This window comes from Micromys minutus (assembly GCF_963924665.1).
Source record: "Micromys minutus genome assembly, chromosome: 2".
In the NCBI taxonomy this organism is placed as follows: domain Eukaryota; kingdom Metazoa; phylum Chordata; class Mammalia; order Rodentia; family Muridae; genus Micromys; species Micromys minutus.
The window spans coordinates 37,678,187-37,705,596 of record NC_137971.1 but is presented as its reverse complement, the minus strand read 5'-3'; the positions used below and the strand labels follow the sequence as shown (position 1 = coordinate 37,705,596).

Below are 27,410 nucleotides of genomic sequence, written 5' to 3'. Positions count from 1 at the left end.
GTAGACCACATACTGATCCACGTTCATTTCCTTCTCTTATTTAAAAGAAAAAAAAATCTACACAGCTCTTTGTGGTGGGTAACTGTCTCTGAAACTCTCCATTCATCCACTTCCCCATGCCCGCTCATATATCACAGCACCCTCTAGAAAGGTCACCTGCATCTAGACAAGCCACTTGTATCTCTTTTTTGTTTTGTTTTGTTTTTTAAGACAGGAAGGGTTTCTCTGTGTAGCCCTGGCTGTCCTGGAACTCACTATGTAGACCAGGGTGGCCTTGAACCCAGAGATTTGCCTTCCTATGCCTCCGAAATTCTAGGATTAAAGGCATGTGTCATACAACTCTTGGCATATCTATACTTCTCAAGAATTTTGTAATGATCCCTACAACCATTTTGACAGGAAACTTAAGAGCAGAGATAGTACTGACCCAGCATTATAGAGTAAAAAATATAGTTTGAGGTCTCTCTTCTGCTAACGCAGTCACACATCTACTTCTGCTGAGATGAAGAAACAGGGCACCAACAACAGGACAAAGAAACAATTCTCCCAGGGTTCAGGTCTGTAAGTGTAACTTTAATTAGAACCTCTTAACAAAAAATGGACTATTTCTGGGAACAAGGACAAATACTGTGTGGCTATCCCACTGAAATGACTGTATCAGCATCCATCAGTCACATAGACTTGAGGACAGATGATGCCACTTAAGCCCCTACTCACTCCATGACAGACTATTAATAGGCCCAATCCTGTGCCTCACAGGTAATCACAGGTGCCAAGGGTTCAACAGGTCACTGACCATGTCATGCCCAGATGACAATGTTCCACACCACCAGTGTTTTCATCGCATGCCATCTCCTCTCCAGAAAAGGAAGCAAAGCCATCAAGACACAATCAACAGTGCAGTCATCTTAATGAGAAGACATTTACATCTACTTTGATCTCTACCCCTTCAAACCCTGTAAATCAGTGACTGTCAAGGCAGGCCTCTTTTCAATAAGCTCAGAGAGTGGGAGGTCACAGAGTTTGGTATGCACCGCTTTACTGTTAGGTAATCCTCTAATCAAGCTGAAAGGTCCTTCGTCTAGGGCAAGCTTCTTTCCTCTTCAAAAATACATTTCAACACGAGAAAAGTAAGCATCCTAATAAAGCATACATCATAGCCAGGTATGGTTAGGAGAATCACTGCAAATGCAAGTCCAGCCTAGTCTATACAGTGAGACCCTGCCTCAAGAGATTAAAGACAGGTAGAGGTGGAGTGGGAATAGGGGAAGGTTCCCTAACATTCCATTTTTATCCGTCCAGTCTTGGATTTAAAAACTGTCTTTAGACTAGAGAGCTGAGACAACCTGGGGCCCTAGTTTCCTTCCTCTTGGGAAAGGTCTAATTACTGTATCTCACAATTATATTTAAGTATGGTCTAGTCTTACTTTCAAGGCTCTCCACAGATTTTAAGATGGCTACAGGGGCAGTGGGAGGAAATTATACTTTACTACTGCCACTCCTATTTGAGCCAAATTGTGGATTAATCCATGTTTCCTTACCAACTTCAACTCCATAATATTTTCTAATACAGGAAAAGCAGGTGTATGACCCAGTGTCTGCTAACCCTGTGCCCTGAGGGTCTAACTTAAAACATCCTTCTATTGAAATTTGTAATTAAAGATCCATCTGAGAAACAAGGAAAGAGAAAGACAGAGTACAAGTCACTGTAAGTAGATTGCCCTTTCAATGTCTTAAACTTAATCAGCTGCTGACCACCTGTTATGTCCCAGCGAACTTACTCTTTTGTTACCTTCAGAATAATCCTACCAGATTTCTCATTTGAAGTTAAAGTTCACAGAAATTAATTACTAAGTTACTTCAAGAAACATACTTAGGAAATTTGAGCTCTTGTTTATGTAAACATTAACTTTTTCTGATGTAAGCTGGCCTCCGGGTTGACTAAAGCCTCCATTCAATTATGGGGAAGGGGCTAGCTATCCACTAAAAATCACTGGTCATACCTACCTCACGTGACCTAAACAGTCTGAGTTTTCTTCCAGTTTACACAAGTCCCGCTAAATGAAAAAACTGTATAAACAGCACGCAACCATTTTTACACAAACCAAACCAGTGTGTTCTTACAATCAATCCCAACACAAAACTGAAATAACATTTTGTTGATGAGGACAGTGACGCTACGATCGTACTCCCTACAAACTTATGGGCTTGGGAGTTTTCGAAAAACAGTCGCTGCACAGTCTTTGAGAAAAACTGCAACGTGAGCCTTGGGTTTCTTGTAGAATAGATGATCCAGATGGGAGCATCCAAGGTCTCAATCGCCCCATCGGTACCTTAGGTTGGATGAATTCAGGCTGCCCAGTACAGTCTTGGCGCCACTAGTGAGATATGCTGACAATCAGATGTATTCACAGAACAGAGCCAAGCCAAAGAAAAGGCGTGGGAAGAATATTTTAGATACGACTGCACTGCAGTCAAGGCTAAGCGGGCTGCAACCACGCTCAACAACTCTTCTCCTTTTCTCTCTCTTCCTTTCCAATCACCTATTCCTGGGATGGTAGTCAGTACAACAGGCAGGGGCCTACCTTGGTCTGAACACTCTTATCAAACTTGTCATTTTTGAAGGTGAACGTATTCTGGTGCTTCTGAGGCCGGGACCGAGTCACGTTGCCTTTCTGGGAACTCATCACCAAATCACAAGCACCATAAGCCGGTGCAGCCTTTAAGTTACAGGAAAGGGTAAAGAAGTTCCCGCCCCAGGTTGAGACTATCGACAGTGACCCGGAAGAAGTTCTTCTACTCTTCCCGTCCCGGCCCCAGGTTGGTCCACGTGACTCATTAGGGAGGTCACGCTTCGCTCTTCCCTGCCCCACATCCTCCATTACCCCCTTCGCGGAAAACCTTCCTCAGACCCAAGGTGCAAGTCCGGTTTTCTCCGAATCTAGAACTCCCCCATTGGCTCGAACGCGGCTGTCCATCACGGCGAGGGGCGGAGATCCACCGCTTCTATTGGCTCTTCTTTTCCGCAATCCCCGCCTCCTGCCGAACGCTCCCAACCTGTCCCAGGCTCCGTAGCGTAGCGACTCTGCTGCGCAGTTTGTGATTGGTGGAAGGTGGGCGAGGCCGGTGCACTGCCCGCCTGCAGTCCGGAGCCCGGGTCGGCTTCGGCGCCCTCCTCCAGTCGGTGACCCGCTCCAGCCGCGCCGCGCACCGCTCGTACCCCCGAGGCCCTCCTTAGCTCGCGGCCGCGCGCTCCGCCGCCTGGCGGGCTCGGGAGGTGCCGAGGAAGGCGGGCTGCGGAGAAGGCAGCGCCGGCCCTGCGCTGCGGACGGCGACCACGGCCACACGGGACCTCGGGCCGGAGAGCCCCGGCGGCGGCCGCCCCTCGCGCCGGGGCCGTTAGTCAGCAGAACGCGAACGCGCGTGGAGGGGCCACACGAAGCGTGCTCGGGCACCGCAGCTCTCGTTCGCGTCCTCGCCCGGCCGGGCCGCGCGCGCAGAGTCGGCGGGCGGCGCCCCGCGGAGAACAGCGCGTTGGCGGCCGTGGCCGCCCAGCTGCAGGTGCGTGTGGCCGGGCTGCTGGGCAGTCGGGGGGTCGCTGCTCTGCGCTGGGGACCAGGCCCGGTGGCTCCGGAGCGGAGCTACCGAGCGGAGACCCGCGCGTCCCGGGCCTCCTCCCCCGTACGGAGGACCGCAGGATGGGGTCGGGCGCCGTTCCCTCCCAGTATCTGGGCCACTTCGGGCCCTCGCTCTTGGCTCGGTGTCCTGGACCCGCCAGCCTCGATTTTAGATGGAGTCCTCCCGGAGCTTGAGTGGGATATCCCGCTCCTCCTGTCGCGGGAGCTGCTTTCGATGGCTTGAACTTATTATCATCTCTGATTGAGAACTCAAGGAGGTTGGATTTGAATTGAGTCTTGGAGAGTTCTGTTTGGAATTGTATTTAATACTAAACCAGGAAAGTTGTGTCAAATTATAGTGTGTGGAGGACGTTCGAAGAGTTTAACCTCCTCCACTTCTTGTTTAAAAAAGGGGGGGGGGGCGTTCAGAGCCTTTATCTTGGTGAGATTTTCTTTCAAAAGCAGAATATTCAGTGGTGCTCTGATTTAAGGCAATGTGAAGCAAGTTTGGTCAGAAAAGATTGGAATAACGGGGCCCCGCGGAAAGGGTGACCTTTAAATATTTTTGAGTTTATGAAAGGTATACCTTGTGCAGTATGTAATGCTTGATCCCTAAGATAATTCCTTTACATCCTCAAGACTTCAACGTATAAAGAGAATTTTGGACGTCTTGGGCCGGTATTTGAAACCAGTAAGTCTTGACTAGAACATCAGGTGCATTTTGTGATTGACATTGATTTCTTTATATTAACAGGGATTTTTCAATACTTAAGAATTTGTGTCCGTATGCTTGGCGCATGGGTTCAGTTGGGTAATATATCTGCTTGTAGCCATTGCAGTAGTATTTTGAATATCACCATTATTATCGGTGCCCGTGCTTGTTACTAAATTTCATTTTGGAAGAAGGGGTAGTAGCATGATCAACGGAAAACGAAGAAGGCGATGGTGCTGGAAGTTAAAAACGGATACACTGCCTGCGGTGCCTTCGTTACTGTTTCAGATCTAGGAGGGAATAAAGTAGCACCCTGGCCCGTATTTTGACCTCTCTTCTACTCTAGTATTAATAAGATTAATTGGCAAGGATAGGATTAGATTTAAGGCAGGCTAGGAAGCTTTAACTTTGTCAGTTGGTGTACCATACCCTGGTTGATACATGGCTTGTTTACTTGAGTACCATCACTCATTTTGCATTGTGAACGAAACAACTGTAAAAGCAGGGTCTTCCCCACCCCAACACTTGGACTTAAAGTACTAAGACAAGATACTGTTTTGGTAGCTTAATAAACTCAGGCGGTTGGTGCCTGGTCCACATTCTACCACCGAATTGATGTACAACTCCAGGCATGCAGTTCTAGGCTGAATCAGTGTCCTCATTAGTAATATAGAACTATTAAAATGTGCCGCCTGCTTAGGAGCACTTGTTGCTCTTGCAGAGGACCTCTGTTTCCTTCCTAGAATCCAAACGGTGGCTCATAACCATTGCTAACTCCTGTTCCAGGGAATCTACCACCCTCACCTGATCTCCATGGACACCAGGCCTGGTGCAAATAACATGCATGTGGACGAAACATAAACATAAAAAAATTAAATCTCCTTCATTTAAAATTGTTCCACCTGCTCAGTTTTTAGAGGTATCAATTGATAAATTTTTGTGTGTGCATTAGGATTGGTGTTAAAGCAGTGTTAACAAGGAAATTTAGGGCTTATTAACTTCCTTGGTTTATATCACTAACAATATAAAGTGATTTCCCTTGTAATTCTTAAAATAATGTCTTCCTTTCCTTTCCTGTTAGGAATCTCTCACTACTTTGTCTTGTCTATCCCGGCCTTGTGGGGGTAGGGGGATGGTTTACTGGCTTTTACATATTAAGTAGATGAAAACAAGAGAAATTAATTACTTGATTAGCCTAAAGTTAGACAGTAAGAACTGAGACTTGAACCCACATCTTTTGACTTCTTTTCAATTCTTGGTGTTGAGACAGTCTTCCCTGCTATGTCTATACTCAGTTTTTCTTTAGTCTTAGTAAAATGTCAGTGTAGCAGTTTCAATTTGGTGACAAAATTTAATGAGGATTCATGTACCTTTCACCAACTAGAAGAAATACAACTGCAAATCAAAAGGACACTTTCCCAATGTCTTGTAAATTTTCCCAAATGCTACTCTTTCCCCCACACCAACTGTTAACCTTTAATTGCCACGGCTCCTTGCTGTCATTGCTCATCTAAACAGCAGTTAGATCCTCAACACACCTGGGGTGTAGTTTTGATGGCCTTCAATTTATCTGAGCATGTTTAAATCTTTCTGTAGCTTGTATTCTCTATCTGGCCAAGATTCATCCATATTTTTCCTGCTTTTCTTTTTTTTTTTCACTGCCCTATGACTACATACAAGTATTCAATGTGAAGTCTCAAAATTATATTGCTTTATGCTGTCCTTGGAGTCTTTCTGTAAGTATATTCTGACATTTGCATAAGAAAATTGTCTGACAGCAGGGTTCTGAAAATGTCTCGCTGTCTTGTCTTCTTAAGGCAGGGAGAGACCCTCAGTAGCCGAAGCTTACCTTAAATTTGAGATTCTCAGCCTCCCCATTGCTGGGATCAGAGCGAGCCACCACCACTACCAGCTTGTCTCTTATATGTGTATTTAAATGTGTGTGCAAGATATCACCAGCTATGGTTCTTAACACACACACACATACACACACATGCACTCTCTCATATGTATATACAATATATATATATATGTATACATATGAGCAGTTTTTTTAGTGTTCTTAGTAAAACCCAAAATACTCTGTGTTTCCTAGATCAGTAGTTGAGCTGCAACACTCAGTCCTTGCCCCAGTGCAGTGCTGCAATGACAGCATCAGATGCACCTGGGAGTTTGCTGGGTCTGCAGTGCTGTGAGCCCTATCGCACTGGCTCAGGTGGTTAATGGGATTGCAGGATGTGTCCACACTAAACTCGAAGTATTGCTAGAGTCAGGAGCTCTGCACCAGTGGGTCGAGTAACTGTCAGCACAGTCGCTGCAGCTGTCTGTTCTCATTGTTCTACTGAATTGCTTTCAGACACCAAACGCAGCACTGTGACAGACAAGTGATCTTCAAAATTAACAAACTTACTCCTTAAAGTCTGAGCAAAACAGCAAACATTCTTCCTTTTTTACACTAGACAAATTACTTAATGTCATCATCTGTGTTAAAACAATATAACTAGACAATAAGTACATTTTTAGAAATATCTGACCTTGGAGTTGGTTTTGTTTTTCCTCTCATTTCCACTGTCTAGTACAGAAGTTAAAACTCACGGGACTTGGAACAGCATTATCTTTTTCTAGTTTGTTTTGATTGTTTTTCATTGGAGAGGTGTAGAGCTAGGGCTGGCCTTGATTACAGGGAAAGTACTTGCCTTCCCTGGTTTTTGAGTTAGTCATGCTTCATTCATGATACCTGAAGGCCAACAATAAGAAAGATTACCCTAGTCCATAAATGTAGTAGTAGATTTTTAGATCACTGGGTATGAGCTTCTCCTTATTAGGTAACTGCCAATTCTCTGTCCAGATTGGTTGTACCAATGATGGATGAAATCAGGTTTTCCCTTTTATTGATACTGTAGACTTAATTTTTGCCATTCCAAAGACAGATGGTACTTGATTCTAATTTCATTCATATCTCCCAATTTGTATTGTTCATAATTGTTTATTTTTCTTTGCTTGCCATATATTCTTTTGTGTCCCCCCCCCCCCCCCCCAGTTTTACCTTACTGATTTTCCGTGTAACAGATTGGGGTTTTAAAGATACCTTCTTCCACTCTTTAGCATGTCTTTCACTTTGAATACTATTTTACAAAAACTTTTTAGTCCAGTGGTTTTCTCTATTTAATGTTTTGAAATGGAGTCTCACTCTGAAACCTGGTCTGGCCTCAGATTAATAACAGTCTTTGATTTAGCCTATCAAGTGCTGGAATTATCACCTCAGCTGGTTCTGAATTTCTTAGTTGTAACGAACGGTTAGTGCTGTCAGCTTTATAGAATCTAGAATCAATTGGGAGAAGGACTTCTAGGCGTGCCTGGGGGGGGGGTCATCTTGCTTGTATTAGGAGGACCCATCCTCCTTGCAAGTGATGCCATTTCCTGGGCAGGGGTTTTGGACTGCTGAAATGGACACGGTGAATGAAATAAGCACGGGTGTACATTTCAACTCTGCTGTCAGACTGAATGCAGTGTAAGCAGCTGATTCACACTCCTGACCCCTAATGGCTTCCCACCCCAATGGACCGGAATAACTTTCTCCCTTTAGCTGCTTTTGTCAAGAGTATTTATTACAGAAAAGTAGCTAAGATCTGAAATTCTTCATTTTTATTCATAATAAGGGGATTATAAATTTGTATTCATTGAAAGATGCTTTTTTTGAAATTGACTTTTTAGAATGTTAATATTCTCTTTTGGCATAGTTACGATGGTTACTGGATTTAGTTAGTATCCCTATATGGAAAATTAAAATTGGGCAACTCTGTGGAAGATCCCATTCAGTGGTAAAGAACACTTGCTGCTCTTCCAGAGGGCCTGAGTGTGGGTTCAAGCACCCACATTGTGTGGCTTACGACTGCCTATAACTCCAACTCCAGGGGATCTGACATTCTTTTCTTGCTCCACAGTCATATGCACATGCATAGCACTGTGAATACATATACATACATAGATGAGTAATAAAACGGAAGAATAATAAGATTTAATAACTATTGTCATTGCAATATTTCATTTTGTTTGCTTTCTTTTCAGTCATGATAATGTGGAAAAAAGCATTTTGTACTATCGAGACATGCATAATTATGTGAAAGAATAGATAACTTTTCCACTCTTTTTATTGTTGTTGTTTTTGGTTTTTTTATTGGATATATTTTATTTACATCTCAAATGTTATTCCCTTTCCCAGTTTCCCCTCCATAAATCCCCTATCCCATCCCCCTGCTTCTATGAGGGTGCCCCCTACCCCTCCCACCTCTCTGCCCTAATATTCCCCTACACTGGGACATAGAGCCTTGGCAAGATCAAGGGCTTCTCTTCCCATTGATGCCCAACAAGGCCATCCTCTGCTACATATGCAGCTGGAGCCATGGGTCCATCCATTTGTACTCTTTGGATAGTGGTTAGTCCCTGGGAGCTCTGGTTGGTTGGTATTGTTCTTATGGGGTTGCAAACCCCTTCAGCTCCTTCAATCCTTTTTCTAACTCCTTCATTGGGGACCAGAAATAATTTCTTTTAAAGTAAGAAATTCTTGGAATCTACAGTCATTCCTTTAGAGTACAGATTGAACATTCCTAATATGAAATTTTAACTCCAAAATGTACAACTCTTTGAGTACTGGTATAAAGGTCAAAAGTTTTCAGATTTTTGAGTATTTTAGGATTTCTGACTTTGAGGTTAAGAATGCTTGTCTAGTAAAAATCTAAGAAAAATATTTTAAAATAGATTTCTGGTCCTACTCATCTCACATGGAATGCTCAACATGGATGTTGTTGCATCTGAGGCTCACATTTAGCTTCGAGATGTGTAGGACATGGCAGGTTCTTTTGTCACTGATCATTATTTGAATCTTCATTTTACAGTATGCTTTATGGGTTTTTCACAGTCTTTTTTTTTTTTTTTTTTTTTTGTTCTTGGCTAGGGTTTTTTTTTAATGATACTCAGGATTCCAGTCTTCTTTAGTAGAATAAAATGTCAGAATAAATTGAAATGTTTAAGTTGGCTCAGATGGGCCCTGTTTTGTTTCCTTGGGAATTATACATTCAAAAAAACAAGTTTAGTTTTTATGAATAGATAAATAGGGAAAGTAGGAGTGTGTACACAGCATATGCACTGCTCACGGCTGTAGGGTTGATTTTGGTGGTGAAGCGGGGCTTATGAGCAGAATAAATAAAGATGTGTAACTTATTCCTAGAACTCAGCATCTAACAGAGGATCACTCAATATGGTCAAATAAAATGATGTTAGAAAGTGATAGATACTTCAGAATAAGTAGCACAGGGTTCAGGAGAGCAAAGGAAGCTGCTTGACATCCTAAATGGGGTGGTCGTGTTAGATTTCACTGAACAGGGGAGAATGAGCAATGTCATGCAGTCACTGCATGGCATTAACTATGCAGGTCTTAGCAGAATCTAGTACAAGTAGACAGAATAGCCTTTCCATCAGGCCTGTGTCCCTGGCTTTGAAGTTGTGTGAGCTTAGAAAAGTCAGTTAACTTAAAAACTTACAGTATGGGTTCCTCATGTATAAAAGTATAACAGTGTAAGAAAAGTATTATTAAGATTAAGAGATAAGTAAGAGCCCACCCCACTGTGTTCTCGGAACTCTGTACTGTGTTTTCACAGTGTAAGTCACAGCTTGTCTGTATCACAGTTTGATAAAGCTTATCTCACCCCTTCTGAAATATTGATGGGAAGAACCAGTTAGTACAGTACTATTTCATTAACATACACTCAGAGACAGCCTTTAACCCTTTTTCCATTTAGAAATTATCTCTTTCAGATTTGTTGAGAGTGTTTTGTGTTTATACAGTCTCTTTGAATTAGAGCTTTAGACTGTACTACAGGCATTAGCTCATTAATCACCACACATCTCTGTGATGAAAGTAGTAGGTATGTCTCATCCTGCACTGTAAAAGCACTGAGGCTGCTGAATCACAGTGACACAAAATCAAAGCAAATTTGGATCACAGCTGACATTTGGTTCATCTTTCTGTCCACTCCCCTACACACATACAATATTGCTAAAATTTACTTAAAAGCAAAAGCACATGAACCCTAAATCATTAGGTTTAGCCTTTGGAAAAATGATGAGGAAACATGGAAATAGTATTCTAGTTATGGCTTTGTTTCCAAGTTTTCCCTTAGAACTCCTCAAAATATCTGAAAAGTGGTGTCAAAAGCCTTTATTTTTATAAAGTGTCTCCAGGACTAAAGGAATTCTTTTTTTGTATGGTTTTGTGGATTTCAGGTTTACTGAGGATACATAGTCACATGAAGTGATAGGAGTTAGGCAGTACATAGTGGAGTTAGGGATATGGTTTAGGATATATGGAAGGGTCTTCATACTGGCCATGACAAGGCCCCTAGGTACAATCCCCAGCACTAGGGGGGAAATGAATCTGGCATATATTTACTGTAGATCAGGGTAAAGAATTAAAGAATTGAAAGAACCTTCCCCATGGGACAAAACAAAAGAATATGCCTCCAACAACAACAATGGAAGGCTGTTTATCAGTTGCCATAAAGTTGCTTGGTTTCTGAGTTTAGGGTGTCCTTAACTATGCTTTGAAAACTGAGATAATGTGACATAGTTTGTGTAATAACCTCTAAAAAATCCTGTCCCCAGATTTTGACCTAGATTTTGATTCTGAAATTTTACAGTGTACAGATAGCTCTCCCCCCTCCCTGCACCCCCCAAAAGGATATAACTTGGTAGCTTGTATCTAAAATAATAAGTGTACCTTTTTTTTTTTTAAAGCGGAGGGTGTAGATTTCAGGCTGTTTAGCTTAGGCTTAGCTTGAGTTTTTCTGTCTCCGATACCCAAATAATTTGTTACATTTCCTTTACAGACTTTAGTGTATCTTTTATTAATTAAATGTTTAGAGCAAGAAGTTAGTATCTGTAAGGACTTCTTGTTTTTAAAGGGCATTCCAATATAAACCCCTAGGGTACAAGTTTTAGCATTTTATTTAGGACCCAGAATACATTTTGTTTTAAAATATGGAAATAAAACAATCAAAATTACACTTTTGCTAACGAGAGTGTCTAAACCAAACATCATGGGCACAGCATAGTTCAGGGCAGACTTATATTTTTCCTTGAAAAATAAAACTTTACATAAGCTTTGTGGGAGAAGGGGAGTTCTTATTTGGAGCGGAATGATAGCAACGATTCTATCAATAGTTTATATACAGTGCACACAAATACACAGAAGCAGAAGAAAAAAAGAAAAGAAATGTCTGTATCCAGGGTCAGCATGTGCAGTAGAATCAATGAATAGAGGCCATGATGCAGTATGGCATGCTAAAGAATTGAGGCCTATTCAAGAGGGCCCACAGGCCTATTAAAATGTAAACGGAAAAGCAATGCCACCTGGCAGGAATACAAAGTACTGATTTGATAGATATGGGGTATTATAATGTTATTGCACAGGGATTGTATGTCTGGTGGAAAGTAGTTAAGAAATGGCTGAAGAAGATTGATGGAAGATACAAGGAAAGAGGCATTGGTTTAATGTGTCATAAAAGTACAAGAAATATACAGACTCTGGGGTGTAGAGTTTAATGAAGGGATTAAGAAAATTTTAAGATTTAGATCTGCTTTGGTGTCCTTGTTGTGTCAGAGCCTTGAGTTTAGCCCTAGCAGACTTGTTTGAGACTAGCTTTGGTTGGGTCGTAGTGGGGTGAGGGTCTACTTTTTGAGGAGAAGAAAATTAAGAGTTTCAGTAAAATAAAGAAAAACAAAAGACCAATCTGTCAGAAAAATAAAAAACTTGAAGAATGTAGAAATTGAGGTTGAAAATTAGCTTTAAGAAGGAACAAAAGGACAAATTGTTACGTGATACATTAGGTTAAAGGTAAAAACTCTTGTGCTTTAGTTTTAAGAGGTTGAAAGAAGAGTTAGATACTAGGTCACAGTTCATTTTAGGCCTGAGATTCTGAAGAAATCACATATGGGAGTCTGTCTCTTGGGTGTGTGTGTGTGGGGGGTTGTTTACTAATAAAAGAAATGCCACCACCAGAGGAAGATGGTGCAAACTACAGATTCTGTGACTGATGAGTAGGGGGTCTCTGAGAGATTGATCATTATGAGTACAACTTTCTCAGGAGGAAAAAGACAGACATGGTTTGATTAATTTCTAGTGTTTAGAAGAGTGGTCAAACGTGACTACCAACTAAAGACGTTTTTCTGGATCTAGATAGTGTGTACAGGCTTTAAGACTAATCTCAGCAGAGCTGCAGGTCACAGTTGAGAAGACTGGGGTGCTAAGAAGCCTAGGGTCACCAAGGTATGACGGGAATGCTTATCTGTCTAGTTCCAAAGGCCAGGCCCAGGTTAAAACCTGATGTATTATGACTAGTTAGTTTCTTTGCAAAGTGTCTGTCCATCATTATCACTGGAGTTGCATTCTCCTAACTCACATGGTCTTGATTTCTGCATGGATACTGAAGCACACGCGTGTTCACATAAATACACAGATATATATCTATATTCATGAGTGTAATTTAAATAATTTTAATTGCAGAAAAGATGAGAATACTATTTAGGTTTTTGCCTAGCAAATCACTTCAAAAAAATTCACATTGTTTACTTTTAATAAAATTTTTTTCAAAAAGATAACATTTCACATTAAAAGGAGGAGAAACAACCTAAGAATAGAAAGCAAAAGTAAAAGTGTGTTTGCTTAAAATTGATATCCAATACTAATATTAATCCCAATACTAAATCTGACTGGTTTAAAAAATAAACAAGATTCGTAATCATGCCCAGAAATAATACTAATACTGAAAGGCTTCCGTGGAAGATCCTGAGCTTGAGGCCAGGGTAGGGTGGAGTAGTAACGCTCAAGAATTGGTCTTGCTGAATTATTTTAATATTTACTGCAACACAGACCAAGTAAGTAAATAAATTATGTCCATAATGAATTTGTTTGACATATCTAATTCATAACTATTTCTGCTTTGTTAAACTATCACTGTCTCCAAACTTCTACTGCCTAGAAATAATTATGAAATAGCAACTCTGTGTGCAAAAGCTTAGTATATTACTGTTTCAAAACAAAATCTATCATGACTGAAGATCTGATTGTGTTCATAAAAACAGTTGAATTTCTCTTGAGTTTGTTTGTGTTTGTTTATAGGGGGTGGCCCTTGCTGCCGTGTCACTACGAAGACTAGGTTGGTCTGATCTCAGAGCTCTGCCTTCCTCTGACACCTTTGGGATTAAAGGCAAGCACCACCACACCTGATACTTATGAAGCTTTTAATGATTTTAATGATTTTGCTCATTGTTGAGCTGCCAGGGGTTGGGGGCAATAGTGACAAACTGAGGTTAACTGAAAAATAGAACTTAACATTCCATTATTCTTGTAATTTGTGTTTTTAGGTTTCCTGCTGGTAAAACAGCTTTGAAAAGTCAGCGTGTAGTAACTTAACACACACCATTAATACCAGTTTTGAAATCTCCACTATTTACAGCTGACCACCTTTAATAAATGAACAGGAAGACATTTGTTAAATTTACAGCTGTTTTGACGTTTAGGCAGTAGTTGAGACCACATCATAAGGGACGGGTGCTAGCCCAAGGGCCGCAGGAACAGATTACTCAGTTTTTTCAAGTGCCCCCAGCCATTTAAAAATGAATACTTGAGGGAGATCAATCCTGCCTCTTAGCACACATTTCAGAATTGTTGCATCATTTAAAAAACTCCTAAACATGAAGGAATGTGTAATATTCGACAACTCACAAACTTCATCGCTTCAAAGAGCAAGCTGACCAAAATTGCACCCACTACCACCACCACATACATCCCAGCTGGAAGCATGTCCTCTCGGAAGGAAGAGGATCCTGGGAACAGAACTCAGGTCTTCTTGTAAGCATATTATGTGTTCTTGAACTATTGAGCCACCTCTCCAGGTCTTCACCCCCATAACACATTCATGTTATGTTTTATTGTATTTTAAATTGAGTGTTTATGTGCTAGTATCTGTGAATACATGTGTGTGGATACAGGTGCCCGTGGAAGTCAGAGACACTGAATCCTCTGAAACTAGAGTAAAAGCAGTTGGGAGCCACCTAACCTGAGTGCTGGGAACGAAACTCAGGTCTTCTGCAAGAGCCATCTCTCCAGCTCCTCAGTGGAAACTTTTAAGGGACTTTGCAACCTTATGAAGGAAGACATAGTAAAGCTTGATGGATAAATATATAGAATTTTTATGACTATAACTGATGAATTGGTATGGAATTGATGTTTATGCTGTAGTTAGTAGACTTATCCAGGTCATGCATGCCTTGGTTTATCAATTTAATACATAATCCTAAAAGTAATTCTCACTTCAGTGGTTTGTTTACTTAGTTGCCTTTTGGATTTTAAGCATTCAAAACATAGGTTTCTGTAATACACAGAATACAATAATAGATTTTAAAAAAACATAGTGGTACCAGTTTCCAGAAAATGTATACGTACTGGTGCTTAGAACCCTGATTCAGAGAAGCAAAAGAATCTCCTTCCAACAAAACTACTTAGTATTATCTCATCTTACACTCTGTGTACTCTTTGTAATGTAGGTGACTGATTTCATGGAATAAACACAATCTAAAGATAAAAGGCATTGGGCTGGAGAATTGGATGAGCATATAATGTCTTGCCAGAGGGCCAGAGTTTAGGTCTGAACACCAATGTCAGGTGGCTCACATCTGCCATTAACTTCAGGTCCGGGGGTTTTGATGCCTCTGGCCTCTTTGAGCACCTACACTCATGTAGACATACCCACATACAAACACAGAATAAAAATAATAAATTATAAATATAACAGCCATTAATATAGCCCACAGATAAATGTGTAGCAGGCATCACAATGTTCAGTTATAAAAGCATGTGTGAACCCTGCAAACTACAGTAGTGAATTGAAAGCGTCCAAACAGAGAGGTGAGCTAAGCCCAGTTCACACATTATATACCCCTTTGTCCAAACTACTTGCAAAGATATTCATTGGTCTGCTTCTAGGCCTCTGGCTTCTGCTACACCATCTATATTGGATCCTTATCATGACTGCTCTCGGTTATTCTGTTGTTGCCAACTGTCATGGAGACCCTGAATCTTTGGTTCTGTAGGATCAGCCTCTTCATATGCTCCGGCTATTTGTAGATGGGGTAGATGTTGGGGTGAGCCACGTCATAGTCCTGGGTCTGGGCCTGTGTGGTAGCTGAGTTGACCAGCCCTCTAGCACTGCTCAGGCTTGCTTACCCAAGTGCAGCACTAAGCAAGGGGCGGAGCCACATCTCCCACCTCTGCAGGTGGTGAGGGGCAAGGAGTACCAAGGTAATTTAAAGCACGAAGTTGATCATCTTTAAACTGTCTAGATTCAAAGAACTCATGAGTAGAAAAAAAAATTACTTTTCATTTCCAAAAGGTTTACATTTGCTATGCCATTTTGAGTTGTTGCTCCTTTTATTGGTCTTTAAACCAGGAACTTAACAGAAGAGTAGAAAAGAAAATACCAATAAATACATTACCAGTTTTCCTTCCCATTTGCTTTCAAATTTAGAATTTCAGGATGTTTAGGTCAATGAAAATATCCTTCCTCTGTGATACTACTTTGGCCTGTATTCTGTATTGTTTCAAAAAGAGTATTGTTTTCCTGTCTCGAGATATCATAGCTAATAAGTTTTTAAAATATACTTAGTATTTTAATGGAATATGAAATCAGGTTATTTGACTGTGGAAGTAGGGTCCGGAAGAGACCCAATCTAGTAAAGATGTTAGCATAAAAAGTGTCCCTCAAAATCTGTGTAATGGTCTAGAGCAAAGACATAGTAGACAGCAGCAGCAGGGAGCTGGAGGCTCACTTCTTGAACTGCAGGTACAAAGCAAAGAGAACAAACTTGAATTGATGTCTTTAAAATGTCAGTGTCCACCTACATTGACACACTTCTTCCAATATGGCCACACTTCCTAAGCCTCCTAAGAAAGTGCTACCTATTGAAAGCCAAGCATTCAAATACCCGTCTATTTATATTTAACAAGCTGGTCTCCACAATCTTCTTCATAGTCTCAACACTGAGTTCAGACTCTTTCTGAGACTCAAGCCCTATAAAATAACAAAGCAAATTATACAGCCCAACATACAGTAACACAAAACATTCGTTGCCATACTGAAAGGAAGGGGTAGGAAAATAGTGAAGAAATGGCTTCACAAAACCAAAATGGAAACTCAGCAAGGCAAATATCAAGTCCAGCTGGTCCACATTCAATGTCTGGGATTTTAGTTTTAAAGAGCTCACATAGCTATATTCCTCCAGCTTTGCTCCATGCAGCATACGTTTCTCTCTTAGACTGGTTACATTTCCTATATGCAGCTTTTGGCAGATGCCTCATAGCTCTGGCATCCCCAACATTTTGGGGTTATCCAATGCAACCCAGGCTTTCACAGGTTTACTCAGTGCCAGACATTGCCTGGCCGCAGTGGGGAAGAATCCCCTCTACTCTCTTCATTCTCCATGACTCTAAAGCTACTACCACCTGGATCACAGCGTCAAGTTCACCTGCCAGCTTGGGAAAGATGCTTGCCACTCCCAGTTGCTTTCCAGGACCAGAAAATCCCCTGGAAAGTTTCTGTTGGAAGTCTAAGCCTTAACTGGGTGGGGTCTTGACCCCAGGGCACAATTCAAATTAGATCTTTCCTTGATAGCTGTACTCTCCTTAACAATTACAGCTTCTTTCCAGCTCTTCTTGCCTTAGCTATAAGCAGTGAAGTTCTGAGTCTTTGTTTCCTCTTCAAACTGTACAGTTCCTTGTCCCATTTGTTCTTCGTTGTATACCCTCATAAGAGTGGTTTTACTAATAAATACTCAACTAGTCAATATTATGCTATCCAGGTAAGTTCTTAAGACTTGGACAGAAAACAATATGTAGTTGCCAGAATATCACAGAATGTCTCTAGCCCAGTTGTCAGTGTTGCCTTCAAACTGGGCCTCCACAGTCTGTAGTTTTTACACCACTGTCTTTTGAGCTTCTGCTATTGTGATACACTAGGCTCTTCTTACAGCATTTAATCATTGTTCTAAAAAGATGTCCAAAATTTTAAAGTCTGTCACAGCAGTGACCCAGTCCCTGGTACCAACTTCTGTGTTAGTTACTTTGTCATTGCTGTGATAAAGCTCATGATTAATGCAATTTAACAGAGGATTTACTTGAGATGACAGGTTCCAGTGGATTAGAACCTGTGATGGTGGAAAGCAGGAAGCTAAGGACTCACATCACAAGCAAAAGTAGAGAGCAAACTCAAAATGGCTCAAGTCTTTAAGCTCTCAAAGCCTCTCCACAGTGGCACACTTCTGACAGGCCACACGTAAACCTCCCCAAAAAATGACATTAACTGAGACCCAAGCATTTAAATCCCTAAGTCTAAGAGGGAAATCATGTTGAAATCACCCCACCCTTCCTGTGTTGCCATATTTGGCCAACAGTTTAGAGCATTTTGTTGACCTGTTAGCTCTGGCTAAAATACATTTCATAACTTCCCTAATAGTCATTTCTAAAAGAAAAATGAAGATATTTGCTGTGTTTTCACTACTTGCCTCTGTTTCATAATTTAGAGAAATAACTAAGATAATTAACTGAAGGGTGTCACTGACACATTTTGTAATATAAGTGACCTGACAATTTTATTTTTAATACTCAGTTTTCTTTCTAATGTATATTGGGCATGTCTTCATGCTGTGGGTTGGTATCTGCCTTAGGTTTCATTTACACAGTCTTACATTTAAGTCTTAAAATTTTGGTATATGAAGTTACTTACATTTAATATTATGTGAGTCTACATGTTATTGTTCCACCTAATCTTGAAGTAATCTCATATTTAAATGTAGAGCCAGTTCTGGCTAGGTGCCCACCAGTGCAGTAGAGACGAGTGAGTGCAGGGTAACCAGTCCCTTTCTGGCTTTACTTGAGGTCTGCTCCACAAGAAGGAATTTATGGTACCGGAAAGCTGTGGCTGGGGAGATCGTAGGTGTCTCTAGGGGGCAAAGCTACTGCTGTTTTTCTAATTGGACATGTATGTGCCTATCTAAATATGTTTTAAATCTTTATGTCTGTAGATCAGTTAACGGTGGTGTCAGCTTTTTTCAAAGATGCTTTCTTGTTTGTTGACAGGGTCTCACTATGTAGCCTTCCTAAACAGAGATCTGTAGGTGTTCTTTTGGGGGCTACTTTATTGGGTTCTTATATCTAACATCCTCTATCCCAATCCCTTCCATCCCCCACTATCACCCCCATTTGGTACTAGGTGCAATAGAATGTTAGAGGCAGAAAGGGACATAGACCTCTTTAGACTACTTGCTGATTACAACAGTGATTGAATTCCTCGGGTTAAGTGTAATCTTTGTCAGAATATCTTCAGCCAGCAATAGCTACAGTAGGAGCAGGAGGAGCAGCAGCCACCATATGACCTCTCAGGGCTCTCACATAGTCCCCAGAGTTCTAAACATAAGCTATCTACAGCTGGCAAAAATCAAACCCCTCCTAGAGCAGGAGACAAATCAGAGCGGCTGTGGGCAATCTGAAGCAACCCTGTATCTCACACCTGCGATTAAAACAAAAACATATTCACATAACATAACTGGTTTTGTTTTGTTTACTTATTCACTTTACATCCCACTAACTGCTCCATCCCAGTCACCCACCTCCAATAATTCTTCCCCTAATCCGTACATTATTGGGTGTTTAGAGAAACCAAAATTCTCACTGAAGAGATCCATGTCTTTCTGCCTCCCAGATGCTGGGATTAAAGGAGCACACCACTATGTCCAGCATATTTCTTTTTACAATGGACAGCAGTAAGTCTACAAACTCATACTGATTGAAATGATGAAAATAAATGACTGTTGAATGTTTAGCCTTAAATAGAACATCTATATAACTTCCTCCATGGCTAGGAAACATTTTAAAAGTTCAGGAAAAAAAAAAAAAAAAAGCAGGATGAGAAATGGTAGAGCATTATTAAACTTTATTTCCCAAGCATGACATGACTATTGGTCAGAGAATCAAAAAAGAAAAGAATGTTCAGTGGAGTAGCGCTTCCACAACAGATCAGCCCTGAGAGATGTACAATATATTTACTCATTTGGATGGGAAGTAAGTCTAAGGCATGAGCATTGATCTAGTTAGTCTTTAAGGAGTTACAACTTAGAGTCTAGATCTAAGAATACCTCCCTGATGGCAGCCTGTGAAACCCATAAGTATACTGTCGAATCTCTGGGTAGAGAAAGGCTAAAAGTTGCAAACAGTAGTGTGTAATCATGGAACTGAGGTCTTCTCAGAGTCCTGCATTCACCAGAAGATAGTAAATGGAGGAGCTTGAGTGCTTGCTGCTGCTCCTCCAGCCTCTTCCACACCTCCAGGCTAGATTCCTGGAACACACATGTGGTTATCTACTTAATCTTGCTAATAGCAGTTTTTGGACAGTAGAGTTTCACTCACTCTTGAGTGTGCCTCCTGCATCGGGAGTATTGAATCTAAGGTTGATTTAAAATTTCAAGCCCCCAAACTGAAGGTAGTATCTCACAGTAGAAGGTGGAAGACAGTAGAATAGAAAGGAGGAAAGCAGTTGAGCAGAAACCAGGAATCTTTAACTAGAGCAAGAGGGTTCAAAGAGAAAAATGTATAGAGTGCCGAGATAAGTCCCAAGGGCTGGAAGCTTCCACGTTGGTTTATGTGCCGCCGTCACTCGCCATAGTCTCGTAAACATGTACAGTCTGTCAGAGAGCCAGGTCGTTCGTCTGGCAAGGCCCCTTACTGTAACAATTCAGTTTAAATTTCGGATTTGTATTAGACATTGCTTCTTAGTTCTCATGCAGCTTTGCAAATTGAGTGCATTTCTATTATATACATTATCCAAGGCTTATATATCTGCATTTGTCCTCTGGTAGTTGAAAGTGAATGTAAAATGTCAGAAATTCAGTACATATCAGACATTGTGCAATTAATATTCAGTACTTTCTGTCTCTTAAGCACCTTTGTTCTGTGAGGTAGCCATTTCTTTGACTTCATTCTCTGACATTACAATGTCACGCAGGATTTTTTGTTGTTTTTAAGACAGGCTGTACTTATCAACTTATATATAGTTCAACGTAGTCTTAAGCTTGAAATCCTCTTTCTTGGCCTCCCCACAGCTGGAATCAGGTATATTTCACTACATGGCTACCATAATAGTTAAAAGAGGGGAAAACAGCAAGACATGGGGGAGTCTGAAAACAATCTTAACTATTTCATATTTATATATAAGAAACTGATTTTTCTTTAATATAGGAAGAATACTCCCCCACCTAAGTTGTATTAATTTAATGTAATCATAATACAAAAATATGAGAGATAAGGATACTTCAAATTCATTCTCAACCATGTATGTAAGTACAATTTTTTGTTTTGTTTTTGTATTTTAAGATGGTATCTCTTTGTAGCCTTGGCTGTCCTGGACTAGCTCTGTAGACCAGGCTGGTCTCAAACTCCTAGAGATTGGCTTGCTTCTGCCTCCCACCTAACTTTAGCAATGTGTAAATATTTTACATATTACCTAAACAACCATTTCATGAATAAAAAATTGGTTTTCTGGCATTTACTCCATTAAAACTCTGAAAACAAGGAATGGAAAGAAAGTGTTTTTAAAGATTTATCTCCTTTTATATGCATGGGTGTTTCTTTCTGCGTGTATATCTGCACCACATGTGTGATATCTGATCCACTGGAACTGACATTACTGGTGGTTGTGAGTTGTCATTGTGGGTGCTAGGAACTGAACCCAGCTCCCCTGGAAGAACATTTTGTGCTCTCAGTCTCTGAGCCATTTCTCCAGCACCCAAACTTTCTTAATTTATGAGAATATGTTTTAATATTTTTATGGAAGAAGTTATACTTGAAATGATTACTATTACTATATTTGTCAAGTGGCACCCAACCTGGACTACCAGGCAACAATGTACCTGACAGGGAAAGAAAAGCTATGTCACCCTTTCACTTTTAGAATCAGGAGCTTGTTAGTGGTAATCTACATCAAAACCTTTGTAAATCAGGAAAATGCAGTGAACTTCTAAGTATCAGCTAATATATTGAGATTGAAGAACTATAGTAGAGTTGTTACATACAGACTCAATTTTCAGAAGGGAAAGAACTTATTCTGGAATACATAGACTCCAAGGTTTTAGTTACTCAGAACTGGTTTCTAGGGTTACTGTCATTCATTAGTAATCCAAGAGTCTCACTTGTTTTCATTAAACCATCAATTAAACTAAATAATAGGTATCTCTGGGGTGTTCATTCATATAACTCCACTAATTGATAATATTATTTTTTTCCCTGGTCCTTGGGGTGAATTCAGGACCTCACACATGCTAAGCCAGTGCTCTGCCTCTGAGCTGCAACTTCAGTCCCTGCGCTATTTCAGGTACATTTTGGGAAACAGAAATTTTACAGTATTGAATCCTGTGTCCTAAGACTTCCCAAGATAACTAAGATATATACACATTCGAGGACCGCCTTCCTTTTGAAAAAGTCATAGCTCAGGACAGAAAAGCAAAAGAACTGTGATGTGTAAACACAGTTTGCTTGTTTTGCCATCATGGTGTATGTGTTTGTGTGTGTGTGTGACCTCTGTGTTCTCTGCACCTCATTACCTACCTCATCGTCACTACCTAACGTTATAACTCATTAATTGTTAATGTAAATAATGTCCTTGTAGGCTAGAGAAATAATCGGTGAAGTGTTTGTTCTGCAAACATGAAAACCTGAATTCGGTTGCTAGCACCTTTACAAACCCAAGGTTTGGTGTCCAGCCAAGTTAGTGAAAAGTGGAGATAGATCCCTGGACCTCACTGGCCAACACAGGGTACTGTGAGAAACTCTGGTTCAGTGCACTGAAGAAAAAATGGCTCAGCAGTTAAGATTGTGTATTCTGTTCAGGACTCAGGTTTGGTTCCCAGCACCATGTGATAGTGATACATTGCTGTCACTCTTGTCTACTCTAGTGTCCCTCTTGTTAACAACAACGTTCTGTTTGTCCAGTACGGGGTTGATGTTGCAGTAAATATTAAAAAATTGGAAAGGCTATTCTCTTTACCAGCTCCCGTGGTCTCACTCCTTGGGCGCCACTTCTAGTTTGGAGCCGGCACATGGACTCTGTTGCTCTGTCCAAGACGCCCCCATGGTCTCACTTTATCCATACCTTTCCCTGGCAATTTACTCCACCTGCCCTACTGCCTCCGTCCTGGGTTATTTCTTTACCCCAAATCTTAACAAATACAACTCTAAGGCCCTAATAGCTTATATATCAAACTCTCGAACCACAAACCCTCTACACAACAAGATTACATCAAATAGACAAAGATATAAACTGCCCTTCTATATGAGATATAATGCCTATGTAAAATCCTTAAAATGTTCATAGCTACCTAACACCAATTAAGTCCATCTGAGCCCAATTCACTCTTCTTGGTCTCCACCTTGGTCCTTCTCTCTTGGTCCTCCTCTCACCTCTCACCTCTCACCTCTGACCTCTGACTTCTGACCCTCTCTGCACCTCTCTTACCCTGCCCAGTCACCAGGTCTTGCCTTTCTTTTACTAATTAAAATGGGAAGGTTCAGATGAAGTCACCTTCATGAGTATGTGACTAGGCACCCCTTCTTGGGGAAGTGGAATTAGCATCAAAATACAAACAGCTTCAGGACTATCTACAGGTTGAAATCAATTTTTTTTTGTTTTTTGTTTGTTTGTTTGTTTGTTTGTTTGTTTTTACATTAAGCTTTACTATGTTTGTGGGCATGATAGAAAGGGTTTTGCACATGTGGGTGTATTTGACTGTCCTGGAACTCACTTCATAGACCAGGCTGGCCTTGAACTCACAGATCTGCATTAAGATATCTAAGGATGTCTATGTCATATTCTGTGCCTAGAGGCTGAAGTCCATTATAAACAACAGGACACAATACTGGGGAGGAGGAAATTGTATACCTTGAAAAGACAAGGTCTCCTCAGTGTTAAAGAAATGAGTGTCAGGGCTGGAGATGGTTCAGTTGTTAAGAACAATGCTCTTTCATAGGTTCCAAGTTCAAATCCCAGCAACCACATGGTGGCTCACAAACATCTGTAATGAGATCTGTTGCTGTCTTCTGGTGTGTCTGAAGACAGCTACAGTGTACTTATATATAATAAATAAATCTTGAGAGAGAGAGAGAGACAGAGAGAGAGAGAGAGACAGAGAGAGAGAGAGAGAGAGAGAGAGAGAGAGAGGATTGTCTTAAAGTTCATTTTGCTGTATAAAAAGTCCATGAACATAAGCAACTTAGGAAGGACAAGGTTTATTTCATCTTACAGCTTGTAGTCCATCTTGCATGGAGGTCAGAGCCTGGAGGCAGGAACTGCTAGAGGAAGGACAGCTTCTAACTGGCTTGCTCAGCCTATTTTCTTTTTTAATTGTACCTTAAGGACAGAGAGGGAGGGAGGGGGGGTGTTTATGTTAATGGCATTAGTGGGTCTTAGTTCCTTACTTTTTTTTTCACCTAATACTTAACCATAACCTATTCTTAGCACTTCAATCTGCATTAGCTGCTGCCCTCTGTGGAAAGTAACTTCCGGCCAAGTCAAGAATGGCACTGATTGATGAGTAGTATGCAGCAGTATGTTTTCAGGTCAGTGTAGTTTCCTTCATATCCTACAACAAACGTATATTGTCTTCAGCAGTTGGCTATTAACTACAACTTAGTTAGGCTGGGCAACAAAGAGCCAGTGTTATTTTGAGGTCGGCTGGGACGTCAGTAACCAATAACTCATGAAGTTATCCCATACTTAGAAGTTACCTACTACTGAAATTTTCATTTAATAATCATGTCTTCTGGGGGAGCATTGTCCAGGTATATAGGATTCCTGTGTTCAAATTCATTTTACTTACATTTTTTACTTTGATTACAAGGTAGTGGGTTTCTAAGACATAATTTTATGCCTCCTTAGTTTTAGTAAACCTTTTTTCCACTTGTCCTTTCTTCTGTCCCTTCACCACTATCCCTCCTTAAACTTAAACTCCTAGTACCAGCCCTCTGTCCCTTCGCCCCTTAAGGCTTCATCCTCTCCATAATAGGTCCTTTCTAATGTCTCGACCCATAACACAAATATGAACATCAAAGCTAGGATCCTCATGGCAGAAAATATGTGACATTTGTCTTGTTAGGCCTAGGGTGCTTTGCTAAATTTATGTCCACCAGTTGCATCCAAGTTCCCGAAGTTTTTATAATTTTATTTTTCTTTAGAGGTGATTAGAATTCCATTGTGTTTTTGTACCACATTTTCATTACCCATTCATTAGCTGATGGGCTTCTAGAGTAGTTCCATTCCCTAGTTACTGTAAATAGAGTAGCAGTGAACATGGATGTGCAAAGAGGATTTGAAGTCCTTTGGATAGATGCCCAGGAGAGTTATAAATTAATTTATGGTGGTTGTTTATAACCTCCACAAAGATTTCCATAGGGGTGAAGCAATTTAGTTTTCTACATTTGTACCATCAGCACACATCCTCACCAGCATCTGTTGTCCTTTGTCTTCTTGACAATAGCCAGTCTGATTAGGTGAAATGTAACCTCAAAGTAATTTTAATTTTTATTTCCCTGATAGTTAATGATGTTAAAATTTTTTATTGTATATAGACATTTCTATTTCTTTAATTTTTCATTTCTCTATCCCCTCTTACTAATTTTTGGTTTTTATGATATTAATTTCTTGGATTCTTTGTTCAAGATACTAATCCTCTGTTGAAAATATGAGTGGCAAGAATATTCCCCTATTTTGTAGGATGTTTCTTCATTGGTTCAGTTTCCTTTGCTCCACAAAACCTTTTTACTTTTATTTGATCCCACTTATTGGTATTGGTCTTATTTCCTGAACAACCAGATATTCAGAAAATCCTTACCATCCCCTGTATCTCTACTTTTCGTCTAGCAGGTTTAGAGTTTAAAGTCTTATGTTAAGGCCCTTGATCCAGTTTGATTTTATGCAGAGTGACAAGGATTTGTGGATTTTTGTACATGTTAATATCCAGTTTTTCTGGCACCACTTCATGAAAATGCTATCTTTTGTTTGTTTTTGGCATCTTTCAAAAAAAAAAAAAAAATCAAGTGCCTGTAGTTAGCTGATCATGTACTTGAGTCCTCTGTGGTGCTCCTGGTTTACATGCGTGTCTTCTGCCAGTGTTGTACTGTTGTTATTACTCTAGCTTTGTAGTGTAACTTGAAATCGGGTATGGTGATAAGTAAGCGCAATTCTTGCTCAGGATTGCCGTGGTTATCAATAAATAGTAGCTTATGCTTCTATGTGAACTTTAAGATTTGTTGTTGTTTTATTTCTTTGAAGAACATTGCTGAAGTTTTGATTGGGATTGCTTTCAACCTACAGTTTGCATTTGGTAAGATAGCCATTGTCACATTATTGGTTCTTTCAAACCATGAGCGTATTAGGTCTTTCCTTCTCCTGGGGTCTTTCTCAATTTCTTTTAAAAGTATTTTTTACATTTTCATTATAGAGGTGTTTCATATCCATGGTTTAGTCCAAGTGTTTGGAAGTTTTGGTGAGTGGGGAGCTATTCTTGTTTGTTTGTTTGTTTGTTTGGTTGGTTGGTTGGTTGGTTGGTTGGTTGGTTGGTTTGTTTTAGACAGTGGGATTGTTTCTCAAATTTTTTTTTCATTAATATGTTGAAAGACTGTTGGGTTTGTTTTGTTTTGGGGGGGTATGTATTAATTTTGTATTCTGCCACTTTGCTGAAAGTGTTTAACAGCTTTAAGAGTTTGCCAGTGAAGTCTTTAGGGTTTCATGTATAGAAAGAATCATGCCATCTGCAAATATAGACATTTTGATTTCTTCGTTTCCTATTTATATCCCTTTTATTTGCTTCTTTTGTCTTGTGAAGACACTTATCTTAGTTTTCATTTTAGTGGAAATGCTTTATGGTTTTCCCCATGTAATATAATATTGGTTGTAGGTATATCACATATATATATAGCCTTTATGATTTTGTGATGAAATGTATTTCTTATGAGTTTCTTCAGGGCTTTTAACATGAACAGATTGGAGTTTGTCAAAAGCCTTTTCTGCATCTATTGATATAACAATGGAATTTTTATTCTTGAACCTATCTATTCATGTAATATAAAATTTATTGATTTGTATATATTGGATCATTTCTGCATCTCCAGAATAAAATTTGACAAACTTGATCATGGTCAGTGACTTGTTCTTTGTGTTTTTTAAATTCAGTTTCCAAATACTTTGCTGAGAATTTTTGATTCTTCATCAATGAAATTGGTCGGTGACTTTTTCCTAGATCTTTATTGCTTTCATTAATAGGCCTTGTACTAGCTTTGTAAAATAATTGGGTAATGAATGTTTCTTTCTTTTTTGTTGTATAGAATGGCTTGAGTAGCATTGGAACCTATCTTGGCCTGTACTTCTTTGGGGGGTGGGGAGTAATTGCAATTTAAACTCTTATTTTAATTTTTCCAATTTAGTAGAGTATATGTTTTCAAGGTACAATCTAATGTTTTTCTGAATTTCTTTGGTAGCTGTTGTAATGGCTCCCTCTTTCATCTCTACTTTTATTAATTTGGGTTCTCTCTCAGTCCTTTAGCTAAGAGTTTGTCAGTCTTGTTGATCTTTTGGAAGAACCAATTTGTTGTCGTTGTTGTTACGGATTCCTTATTCTTGAGAATTTCATGTATATATACAATAAAATATGATCTTATCTATCCCATTTTTCCTCCTCCAACATGCCGTCTCTGAACTTCATGTTCATCTGTTCTTCCTTTCTTTTTTTTCTTTCCTGGTAACCCACTAAGTCTTGCCAGTGCTTCTCTGTGCATAGGTTCACCTAGGCACAAACACTGGCACCATCCACTGCCTCATGGGAAACCTGTCAACTGACCATATCCTGAATAAAGATTAAATTCTCCTTCCTTAGCAGCTACCACAGCTGATAGCTCCTCACTGTGGGCAGAGGCTGGAGCTGGAGATCTT

The 27,410-nt window shown here is 40.1% G+C and overlaps 2 protein-coding genes across 2 annotated transcripts in view; one reads left to right on the top strand and one right to left on the bottom strand.

The window, feature by feature from the left end:
* The window catches only part of LOC308416429 (uncharacterized protein C9orf85 homolog), a 51,054-nt gene extending 48,154 nt beyond the window's left edge, over positions 1-2,900 (bottom strand). The window contains exon 1 of the mRNA XM_080911424.1: positions 2,586-2,900. Within this exon, the coding sequence (XP_080767550.1) occupies positions 2,586-2,882 (297 nt within the window). The 5' untranslated portion in view covers positions 2,883-2,900. The remainder of the gene's footprint in view (positions 1-2,585) is intronic.
* Positions 2,901-3,195: 295 nt separating this feature from the next.
* The window catches only part of ABHD17B (abhydrolase domain containing 17B, depalmitoylase), a 34,420-nt gene continuing 10,205 nt past the window's right edge, over positions 3,196-27,410 (top strand). The window contains exon 1 of the mRNA XM_080913272.1: positions 3,196-3,561. The gene's annotated coding sequence lies outside the window, so the exon portion shown is untranslated. The remainder of the gene's footprint in view (positions 3,562-27,410) is intronic.